Source organism: Stegodyphus dumicola, chromosome X1 (genome assembly GCF_044657685.1).
Source record: "Stegodyphus dumicola isolate Sdum_Otavi_A_Nest chromosome X1, ASM4465768v1".
NCBI classification, from domain to species: domain Eukaryota; kingdom Metazoa; phylum Arthropoda; class Arachnida; order Araneae; family Eresidae; genus Stegodyphus; species Stegodyphus dumicola.
Genome location: NC_140780.1, coordinates 225,979,373 through 225,992,006, shown reverse-complemented (window position 1 = coordinate 225,992,006; position 12,634 = coordinate 225,979,373). Strand labels below are relative to the sequence as shown.

At 36.0% G+C, this 12,634-nt stretch overlaps 1 protein-coding gene across 1 annotated transcript in view; it reads left to right on the top strand.

The window, feature by feature from the left end:
• Positions 1 to 12,634, top strand: part of LOC118185682 (sushi, von Willebrand factor type A, EGF and pentraxin domain-containing protein 1-like) — a 113,405-nt gene that overhangs the window by 91,268 nt on the left and 9,503 nt on the right. Inside the window, exons 10-11 of the mRNA XM_085808693.1 lie at positions 10,642 to 10,695; positions 10,777 to 10,855. Of these exons, the coding sequence (XP_085664819.1) occupies positions 10,642 to 10,695; positions 10,777 to 10,855 (133 nt within the window). The remainder of the gene's footprint in view (positions 1 to 10,641; positions 10,696 to 10,776; positions 10,856 to 12,634) is intronic.

Here is a 12,634-nt window from a genome sequence, read left to right as displayed (position 1 = left end):
ATATCATGTTTTTCTCACTTAAACCATAAAATTCAATTCAACAGCAATATCATATAATTTAAAAAAAGCATAAAAGCATATCTTTAGAAGTTCCGATACATAGTCTCAAGCGCTAGAGATGAAAATGTTTTTTTCCGTACATTGTTGCCATTGCTCGCTTTGAAATCGTTGGGTTTCTTAATCAAAAACTCATAAATGCTTTACAAAATATGAAATAGATAATAAAAAAAATTCTCAGTTTCAAATTTGGGCCTCCAGATGCCTGTATTAGGATGGAGGATTACGTTATTCAGAATTTCATGGCTCTAGGTACCGTTGTTTTATCACAGTGCGAGAAACATTCATACATTCTGCAGATTCCTCATTATTTAATTTCTTTAAATATAATAGAGTGCGATAATACTTGGTGGCAACAATTTGAAAAGTGAAACTCCATTTATTGTGAAATGCCACAAAATGGCAAAAAGGAATTAATAGGCACTCTAGGCTAAAACTTATTTTTAAAAGTATCACACTAGTAGTAGTACGGCTACTGAAAAAAATATTATAAAGCCATTTTATAGTTAGATATATATATATATATTTTTATTTATTTATTTTTTTTTTTTTTTTTTTTTTTTTTTTTTTTTTTTTTACAGTAGTGTGAATTTCGCGTAATAAGGAACGATATTCCTTTTTCTGTTCACGGTATTACTCGTAAGGTATTCAACTGTTAGATTTTAAAGTAAACGTAATTCTTGCTGCACATAAATCGAGTAGAAGCTTATTGGATGTCTATATTTGTATTAAATGAAGAAGGTTTATGTGCTTGATAAACTTATTATCTTCTATATTTTTAAAGCATACAATTACAATTTATATCTATAATTTCAGGAATAGTATAACCTTTCTTTCAGTAGAAATTGCGTTCTTGTTTTCTGAATGTGGCTCCAAATACTCTCTCAGTTCGTCGCAAATTAAAATAACTATAAATTTTGGCAAACTGAAATGCGCAATGAAAACATTTTTTTGGCAGAGCAAAAGCATCAACATATTTTCTATAAATTCGCAACCGATTCAGAGATCTACGACTGTATTCTTCATTTAAATATGAAAAAATCAGCGGCGAAAACACATACAAAGCCATTGTCTACTTAGTACGTCAACTGCACAACACTGATTGACGACGCGGCAACACTTTTTCACGCGCTTTCGACAACTTCTGTACTCAGAGAATATAGGATGTCGGGCAGACCTGTTTTTTACTAGCAGCGACATCTGGCGGCCCACAACTTGCTGTCGACTCTCGTAGCGTAGAATAACCGTCCTGGTACATGATGCCAATTTTCACGATCCGATAGAATTCTAATTTCTGAAACTCTGTTATTCACAAAAGTGCTCCAAACTTCTACGTTCTTTATCCAGAACAGTGCTGTTGACGAATCGGTCCAGTAATATTCCTTTGAAATTTCAACCTTAAGGTTCTTCTTGACAAATGATGCTAATCGCACCCCAATAAGACAAGCAAGCAATTCAAGTCGTGGTATACTTATTTTTTTCAAGGGAGCCACTCATGCTTTGGCTTGCACTAGGGTCACTTTGACTTCTTTATTTTCACTTCTCAAATATACTGCACTTGCATAAGATCCCTGTGAAGCATCGGCAAACGTATGCAAACTAAAAGATTGTCCTTCTGTCAATGAAAGTAATCTGGGAATCTTCACAGAGGATAACAAGGGCAATTCTTTGACCCACTTCAAGGATTTTCTTTTAATATCTTCAGGTAGCTCTGCATCCCAGCTCAATTTAGTTTCCCAGCTCTTTTGCAAGTATAACTTTGGAAGGAGTGTAAAAGGGCAGGTGAAACCTATTGGGTCAAAAACTCTCTGTACAATCGATAGAACGTTTCGTCTTGTCACTGAGAGATCAATCAAGTTGATATTAGGGATGTCCCAAAACAAAGAATCTTCATATTTATCCCACAGAACACCAAGTACTTTCAATGGTTCGCTCATTGTAGATTTTCCACTGTTCAGTTCTGTTTGCTCCCACCCTCTTAAGTCAAAGTTAGCACTTGCCATTAATTGAGTTAATTTAAAGTATTCTGCTTCTTCATTCGAATTCACTGAAGTGACACAGTTGTCAAAATAGAAGGAATTTTTCAATTTTGTGGCCACTTCCTTCAAAGAAGGTTCACATTGGTCTAAATGAGAGCTGATCACTGCTCCTAAAAGAAACGGACTGCATTTTAGTCCGAAGACTACTCTGCAATGGCGAAATTTTCTTATTTCCTTTTGTTCCGAGTTTTCCACCATAGGAATCTTAGGAAATCACGATCAGATCTTTGAACAGATATTTAATGAAAAGCTCTTTTAATATCTGAGATAATCCCTATTTTTCCTTGCCTAAATTCAAGAAGCAATCTAGGCATTAATTCAATTAAATTTTGACCTTTTGCTAAACAGTCATTAAGTGACACGAAATCTTTTTGCTTGCACGAAACGTCAAATACAGGCCTTACTGCTGTTGTACAGTTATATTTGAAGACCGGTCTGTGGGGAAGATAATGATTGTTAACTCGTTCCTCTTCTTCTGTTACTTTTTCTATTACTCCAGATTCGAGCCATTCTTCGAACACTGCATTGTATGTTTCAAATTTATATTTCAACATGAGTTTCTTTGTCGTGGAAATCAATCGCTTTTCAGCAACTTCTCTGTTACTTGGTAAAGCTTCTTTATCGTTGATCCAAGGTAAACTGACTTCATAGCGATCATCCACCCTCTTCAGAGTCTTGTGAAAGTGATCCCACACTTCTTCTAACTCTGAGTTAGTTTTACTTTCTTTGGCATCTGTAATTCCCAGTGCTTCTAGCTTCCACAAGTTTTCTATGTCACTGCTGTGAGTCAACATCAACGTTATGGTTGAAGACATGGACAAGGAGTTTCTTTCTGAAACGTTATCTTTTATCTTTCGCATGATTGTCCATCCAAGTAGTGATTCCACAGCAGTCAGCCCATTTTCTAATTTCTGAATTCTTCCGGTTAACAGAACACCTGCGACGTCAGCTCCAATAAGAACTTCTATTTTCAAATCCTTTTTTCCTACATCAGATGCATGGATATTCTTCTCTCTTAGTTCTTCTATCCATGGTCCAGGCTGTAAACTGACTACTAGTCCACAAATCTTCGACTGTTCCAACAAGATTAGTCGTCTAGAAAAATCACGTCTTAGGCTTCCCCTAACGTTCACTTCATAGCGTTTGTGAATTTCTCTGTTGTTACTCCTCCAAAAAGTGCATGGATTAAAGATTCAGATCCAATTGCGTGGCACCCTATGTCTACAGCAGTCTCCTTTAATATGTATGAACGTTGCGATCCTGTATCGATAAGTGCCCTTACTGTGTTCTGCTTTTTGTTTGCGTCTATATTAATTAATAGTGTTTGAAGAAACACTTCATCTAGGAAATTAGTGCTCGCAAGTGATACGTTTTGTGTTTCCTCTTCTTTATTCTTTTCAACATCATTGCTCTTTTGATTGGTGGGCAAATCCGGACACATGACACCCCAATGTCTTTTCGAGCATATCATACATCGTACATTTGTCTTACATTGCTTGGCCCTGAGTCCAATTTTGAGGCAGAAGAAGCAACCCTTCTTTTTCTTAATTTCATCATTCTTTTGACTCAGAGGCATCTTCTGAGCAACAAAGCAATCTCGACTTTCATGAAATTTTTCACAAAATATGCAAGAATTCTTCTCACTATAATTGGTTGCTTTATTATGGCCTGAGAATAAATCATTTGCTGTAGGCACGAAATGTTCACTCTAGTACCTTTTATCTCTTCTACTTTCTCTCTTGGCACCCGAATCAATTAATTTAAATCCAGCTTTTGCCAAAGAAATTCTCTGCTCTCCTTCCACTTCATTCTTTAAAAACAATAATAATTGTTTCAATTTATCAGAGTGAGAATTTTCTGCTGTAATTATTGATGCATAATTTCTAAGCCAAATTCGTAAAATTTCCTCGGGAATGCAAGATTTCACGAGCGGAAACAGCATTGCAGCGTATTTATCGCTTGTCATTCCTATTGACTCCAACGAACGTAAATACGACTCTAACTTGTCATACAATTCTGATATACTGCATTTTCCCTTTTGATCAGTGACAGTTTTAATAATCAAACTTAATAATTCCCGAATATAGAATTCTACCAACAATTCTTCCCTGCCAAACCTATTTTTTAAGCTTTCTATAACTTTTTCATAATTTTCGGCAGTTGCAGGGAAGCTGTTTACGATATCCCGTGATTTCGTACCGGGTACGGTCGCTTGAACGAGATAATGCTTCTTATCCTCGTTTTGAATTTCTTTATCTTCATGTATTCGACGAAATTGCCCCCAAAACGGTAACCAATCTTTAATTTCGCCACCGAATTGCTTTAACTCAATTTTAGGTAATTTCAGTTTCCTTTTGTTCGAATTCGGCGGAACACTGCCTATGGATAGTGTCGTTTGGCGATTGAAGAATAATTCCGTTTCTACTCGTATTAAATCTAATTTTTCTTTGTATTCTTCAATTTTCGCCCATTCACTTTCAAACTTATCATTTGAGGAACATTCTGAATTTAATATTTGAGTATATAATGCATTAAGTTCAACAGATAAACATTCTAAAATAACAAGTTTCGTTTTTACAGATTTTGCATCAGGAATTTCCTTTTCTAATTCTTGCAAAATTGCATTAATTATTGTTCTCGTAATAGACGCTCTGACAGGTTTTCGTTTCTCAATTAACGATTCCATTTCAATAAAATAAATTCAATAAAGTCAAATAGAATTAAATTCGATAAAACTAACAAAATTACCTTGACTTGTTTTACCGATCACTTCCGTCGTCACCAAAATTGTTCCGAGATTTGCAAGAACTAACCGTTCTCCTTTCTCCTAATAAACTCAAAATAAAATAACTTTACATATAAAATTCTACAGCGTCATATTTATTTTCAAAATCCATAGAACTACAAGAAACTACAACAAAGATCAGATGTTTGCCACTCTTACAGTGATAAACTATGAAAAGAAAAATAACAACTGAGGCTGGGTTCTAACAGAAGGTATGTAAGTTTTCACTGCGCATTCTTTTCCAAAATCCCTGCTTTATTTGTTGTAGATTATTCCGACGTTAAAGAACATCCTGAAGGATAGTACAGTTGTATTTGGAACACTTGTATAGTTTCTCCTATAAGGAAATCAGAAGGAGTTAGTACATCTAAACTTGATACATCTGAAGTAATGGGAATAAGGGGCGTAGAATTTATAATAGCTTCTATTTCCCGAGGTAAAGAACCAATTCTTCCAATATAAGTACAGTCTGTCCTATAATTCTTCTTATATGAAACTTTACAGATTTGCTTTTGCTTTCCTATATACACTGATGTGCAAAAATTAAGGACGAGACGGTTTTTTCAATATAACTTTGTACAAAAGCTTTCCAAATCAACACATTTAATACCGTAAGATCCCCAATACGTAAGGACATGAGTAATGTAAGCAACACTTACTAAAAGAGAAATCAGAGGGATAAAAAGAAGCTTTATTGAAAAAGTAGCATGGAGCGCAATGCGACTGAAGGCCGAAACATCCCTGTGATGGGTGTCCAGCAAGAAACATCCGGTCTTTAATAGGGGATATGATCTCCCCTGACTGCTAAGCAGGTTTCACAGCGTCTGCCCATGCTGAGAATGAGGGTGTCAATGAGTTGTTGAGGCATTGCTGCCCATTCGTCTTGTAGCGCCAATCGAAGCTCCGGAATCGTTACTGGTGGTAAGGTACGAGCTGCCAAGCGTCTGCCTGAGAAAATCCCAAACATGCTCGATGGGATTGAGATCCGGAGATCGTGCCGGCCCATCCGTACGTTCAATATCCTCACTCTCTAAGAGCTGTTCGGGAGCTACTGTGCGATGACATGGTGCATTGTCGTCCATGAAAAGGAACTGCGGACCCATAGCGCCTCTAAAAAGACGCACATATGGAAGAAGAATCTCGTTACAATAACGGGTCCCGTTGACTGAACCTGCGTCGAAGATGTGAAGGTCTGTACGACTACCAAGCATGATGCCTCCCCAAATGAGAACACCGCCACTTCCATATCTGTCCCTTTCAATGATGTTCGAGAGATGATTGCGGCTTCCCCGCTCTCTCCGAGTCTGAGTGAATCTGCTCTCATCTGTAAAGAGTACTCGTCCCCATTCATTGTCTCTCCAATTCCGGTGTTCCCGGCACCACAGAGAACGCCTTCTCCGATGGGCAGGCGTTAGAGTTACACACCGTACAGGGCGTCATGCAAACAGACCACCACCGTGCAGTCTTCTGGCCACGGTAAAACGCGATATCGGTCGTCCAGTCGCCTGTGTCGTGTGTCTAGCGATTTCTCCTGCTGTCTGCCGCCTGTTTTTTCTGGCCTGTAAGGCAATATACCGGTCATCTTCGGGTGTGGTTCCTCGTGGACGACCACTACTAAACCCCCCGGATAGCTGTTCCTGTAGTTTGAAATTGTCTCCAAAGTCGTGAAACGATGCTGTGAGCAATTCCGAACTCTGCAGCCACACTTGTCACACTGCGGCCTTCCTCCAACTTCCCAATGATTCGACCTCGGGTAAAAGCATCCAGATGTCGTCTAACAGATTGATTATTCGCCATTTCTCGCTGAGGCAGCAACTCGGTGTGATTTTTAACTGCTATACGGCGTGCAATCTCTTTGCCAGAAATACTGATCTTACACCGACAGCATGTTTTATACTATTCAGACACTCTCCCATTACGTCTACCTGCATATCTGCGCATGTGCTACCGTACATCACCTTACTTAATCTCCTGATTGGCCTTTCTGTCCGCTCTGCCTCTTTGTTCAGCTGATATGCTAATTTTTCGACTTCGTCCTTAATTTTTGCACACCAATGTATCATCGAAATGTGGAGAGGCAGGAGGAATCATATGACACTGAATGGAAAAAAAGAGACCAAAAACATTGAATTCTTCTCACTTACTTAATTCCTTTAAAGCTACTTCCACTTCACATAATTTTCTTTTCCCGCTAATAAAATTAGTCGCATTATCACTGAAAATGCGTTGCGGTACACCTTTACGCGTACCAAACCTCTTTAATGCAGCAATAAAGGAATCCGTTCTTAAATCTAAAACAGCTTCCAGGTGAATAGCATTTTTAGCTATGCAAAAGAATAATGCAACATAAACGTCAGTAGTCCATGCACCATGTCCTTTGCTAGATTTCAGATTTTATCGGTCCTCCATAGTCGACCTGCATATACCACAATTAAACAATGGCTTTCCTAATTGTGGTGCAGATTCTGGCAAGTTACCCATTTACTTTAAGAGAAGTATTTGCTTTATATCTGGTACAACTATTCATTTTGCTATAAAACGTTTAATGAGCTTAATAATTTGAGATTAATAATTAATATCTTAAAATGTCATCTAACATTGTAGGTCCTGCATGTAAGTATGTAATATGATATTGCTTAATCAAAATTTCATTCAGTCGGCTAGAAAATAGATTAATTAATTGATGCTTAGCATTATAACTGAGAGTCGAATGCTGAATCAATGCCACCAATGCACCATTTGTCAAAGTATTCTTGGAATTTAATAAATGTCTGTCATCTTTGATTGTTGTACCCATGATGTTATTAGCCTTAATACTTTTTTTTTTGTATTCTAAAGCAATTATAGGTGGAATTTCACTCAAAGGTGTAAAACTTGAAAAACAGTTTTGTATAGGGTGGCCCAGAAGTCACTTTACATTTTGAAAATTAAATAACTTTTTCTTAAATGACTGTATTTAATTAATTCTTTTTTATTTTTTGCTTATTCACATGTCCATTCAAATGGAAATGAGCTTCATCTCCCATGATCAACTTGTGAATAAACTCATTGTCATTTCTTGCAGTTCTCTGAAACCTGACAGCATAATTTACTCGTTTCTGAAAGTCTGCTGGTTTTAAAGATTGCACTAATTGAACCTTGAAAACGCGTCACTAAGTTCCTTATTGCAGGCCTACTAGGGGGATGTCGAACATTAAAATGGCGCATATATGCGTTGCAACAATTGACCGTCCATTTTCAAAGTAAAATTCAATTATCTTCACTCGTTGTTCTGTTGTAAACTTATCCATGCCAAAAATTTCCAGGGATTATATTTTTTAATTCTGAAAAGAGAAAAAGAAATATATTAATAGAAAAAAAAGTTATTTAATTTTCAAAATGTAAAGTGACTTCTGGGCCACCCTATACCTTGAAATTGTAACAAATCTTTTGCAACAGCGTAGAATTCGAAACATTTTCGATAAAGAAGGTATGTTCTGTAAAAGTACGCGAAGTTTCATTTTCCAAGCCAGTATGAAACGAAATTATAGTGTTAATATTTTCTTCAGTCAAAGCACCTTGATCCTAAATGACGTTGGGTAGTTCAGAACTCTGCCAAGCCGAATGGGCTTCTTTCAGCTAACTAAGGTTCTGTCATTACTGCCGATTTATTAAGAGCTATTATGGGTAGTTCCTTAGTTCTCAATGACGTTTGGTAGTTCAGAACTCGACCAAGCCGAAGTGGCTTCTTTCAGCCAACTAGGGTCCTGTCATCACAGTTGATTTATTTAGAGCTATTCTGAGAAAACTCCTCTAGAAGCAGGATCTTCCGGATTAAATTGCGATGGAACATAATTCCAATGAAATCTCTGCAAACACTCTAAGGTTTTCTATATTCGGTTAGCAATGAAATTTTTCCATCTACGAGGAGGTGATGATAATCATATTAATACAAACTTAGAATCGGTCCATGCAAAGATTTTAAATTTGCAATTATTCAGCTATTTCGCCATACAACTAAAAGTCTTTGCTATTAAATGACTCAGTGCCAGTCTAGGAAAAGCTAAGGGCTTAAAAGGATCAACCCTGGGTTTCAGGCTAGAATATTTACTTTACACTCACCTTCAAGTTCTTGCCGTGAATAAATCACTACTTCATGTGCAAGTTCTGCAGCATTCGAAAGTGCGTATAATTGCATTTTCTCTGCATGAATATACCTAGGAATTTTAATGGACTCTACAGCCGGAAGGTATGTTACGTAAAAGTATGAAAAAAATTAATTTTTTTAAAACCGAATCTCATTTAAAAGAACTCATGAAAACTCATTTGAAACTTAATCCACTGTCTAACAATACTATAAGGGTTTGGATCATCCCATTCGGCATTAGAAATTCACATGATCTTCACCACTGTTGTAGCTAGTGATGGCAAGCCAAGAGGGTTAAAGATCTTCGAGCTGACTGTGACAACATTTTGCGCTTTGTGAGGTTTCTTCGACAGCTAAGGAATTCTTAAATACGAAAGCATCCGACAGTATAACCCTAAGATTACAGTACCACAGTATTTTAGAACATACATTAGGCATAGTCGCAGGTCGGGTGAACCGATTCCCAGATTAAATAAATATTGGCTCAAAGAAAGGCAGCTGGTTTGCCACTTCCTTAAAAAAAGAAGGCGGTCCGAAGCTTTGTGTATCCTTCAGTAAAGCAGTACTGGGTTTTCTGGAACAGAAGGCTAGCAGCCATAATAGAATGACATTTTTAATACTAGTAAACAGCTTAACTTCGCAGCTTAGGATTAGCTGCAGAGCGAAATAAATGCACCGCTCCACTATCCGGTATAACTCCCATGCGGCACTCTAGCCTTTACCATGAAATGGTATCAATCACTATCTGTCTGATGCGTGTCTTAGAAGATGTGCGTTGATTTTTCTTTCTTTTAACAGCAGCTTTTGCTCAAAAGTTACGAAGGAGCCCATCTCACGTATCCAGGAGTGGATATCTTGGAGCATGGCTTTATCAGCCATTGTTGGATTGTAAGGATATGATCTACAGTGCAAAAGTTTTGCTGCTTTGGAATTACCATTCGCTTGCTCGTAAATTAAATTATGTTTGCGAATTTCCCATCTAAAATATCATGCAACCCTCAAATGATGCTTCCACCCGCTTCTTAAGAATGCTATTCTGCATCTTAAAAATCTCAACTATACGAAAGTTATTCTGCAGAGCACTCATAACAAGCACTATTACATCCATTTCTCTAGTAGGCGATAGTTCTAATGTTACGTCGCGCATTTTCACACTGAAGCCTTGACTTGCATTTGTTGGAATCTAAAGCGATATAGACCCTTCTACCACTCCTCAAACTTTTCTGCTGAGTCAGGCAGCAAATTCTAGCTTCCATATAATGTTGTCATTTCTATTCACGTTCCGTAACACATTAACTAGAGTTTTCTACTTTATATTCATAGGTAATCTTTTGTTTCTCTTTAGCCCATAGGATGTCTTAATTTGCGGAACATAATTCGAGGAATTTCAGAAAATATACCGCAGTGTATTTAATTTGTGTTTCATTGTTATATTCTTCGGGTACGATAGTCTAACAAGCAATTCATTCTAGTATTTACAGATGTTATACTGTCGATTTACAAAGCATAATTTTTCTCAATCGCAAATTAAGGCAGACTTTTTGTATTGATTGTATAATTAATTTGCAATAGATTTTATCCGTATTTTATATTTAAAGTTTTGACTTTAACAAACAAGTATTTATTTCGTTTAGAAGCTCCAGTAGCTGGCGCTCTAGATGATAACTGGTCACCAACTTTAATTCTGGGTAAGTATTTTTAACAAATTTTTGTTTCTATATTATTACTGTTTATAGGATTTAACTACACTCAAATAATATTTTTAATAGTTACGGCTATCGCTGCAGGAGCGGCAACAGCCATCTGCGTTCTCTGCCTCGCTGTAAGTCTCCAGGTTCTAATAAAAAGGTATAGACATTCTGAATTTCTTTATCAAAGTCTAAATATTTTTTAAAGGTGGACTGTTTTTTAACACATTTATGATAATTGCCATAAATGTCAAAATTTAGTAAACATTTAAATGTTGATTTAGAAAATAAAAATAAAAAAAAAAACTAACCGTTTATTAAATATGAAAATATGTTATACTTAACATTTTTAACTTGAATCTAAATATTTACAAAACATGAGTTTAAACTGGAATGAAATCAAACATTTCTGATCTACAATGCCGATCAACATAGTTAATTCTAATTAACAACATATATATATATATACAAAATTTAAAATTCCAATACTTTGCTGTAATTTACTAATCAAACGTTCGATTAATTTTCTCATTTTTATTTGTTACAAGTTAATACTTTGAAATGCTTAAACAGATCTTCTTCATGATACTCGTCAGAAACTACGTAAGTTAGTAGTTTAAAGTAGTGCCAGATCAAAAGATGGACTAGATTAGTGGTAGCTTCGGTTACTAGGCTTAGTACGACATCAAATCAGACTTGCGTCAAAGTTTAATTTGGACAATATTAATCACTAAAATTGCATTTTCATTGCATTATTTTCCTCATTTATTCTGACTTATTTGAAATAAAGTTAGCAAAATGACTCTTCAGTACTTTTATTATATTAAGTATAATCAACCATTGCCATTAATATGAGCTCGAAAATAATTTTGATTCTTTCTAATCCAAAGCAGAATATGAGCTACAAGAATTTACAACGGATCCTCAGCATTTATAGGCTATAAACCTCAAATAAAATTAAAATAACGAAGAAAAACATTTTGAATAATTTGCAGTTATCATCAAATTTGAATTATCATCATATAAATCCACGTACATTGAATATTAACATAACGGTTAATCTTGATTATGGTAACTTGGCAATTTTTGGAGACCAACCCTGCTACAGCAACCTGCTAGTTTGTTTTTGGACGCCATTTTGTTTTCACGAAAAAAGGCATTTTTTTTTAATCAACATTTTTTCCAACGATCTGCTAGCCGAATTACGCTTATGCTAGAACTTTTATGGAACAAAAGAACTTAATCATGACGAAGATTAGGTGCGAAATTGGGAGAATGTGCAGAATCGCCCACTGCTTGCCGCGTTTTTAAGAACTGCACATACACGGTATTCATGTACACGTCGACCTATTTTCACTTATAAAAACATCTCAGAATTGCACAAAAATGGCATTGCGCACACTCTTGACTTTTTCCATGTACACTGCTAAAGTCCTAGCTAGTAACCTTTATCGCCTTACCAAAATGTCGCCAAACTACCTGTTACCATATTCCAAAGATTAGCCAACATAACCTTATAAATACAAAAAATGCATTATAGATTACAGTAAAGTTGGTGGTGGCAAAAAGTTATTCACACCGTATTACCCTTAGAACCGTATTATATTTTAAATTTGTATTATAATGATTATTATATAGCACTTGCTTCATTGAATACAGTCTTGAAATCAGCTGTTTAAGACTGCAGAACACATTGAGCTCTTATATTATTTTAATTTTTTGGATTGCTTGCCAAAGTATCTATTTTTAGCTTTGGAGAAGTGGGCGCAAACGCAGCGAAATATTAGGAAAGAATATCAGCCAAAAGGCGCAACTACGAAGATTCTGCTTTTAATATTCAGAGTAATTTCCATGTATCCTTAAAGTTTGCCTACGTAAAAGTTGAGCATTTATGTTTTCCTAAAATTAACTTTCTTTTGTTTCCCAAATTAAAAATATT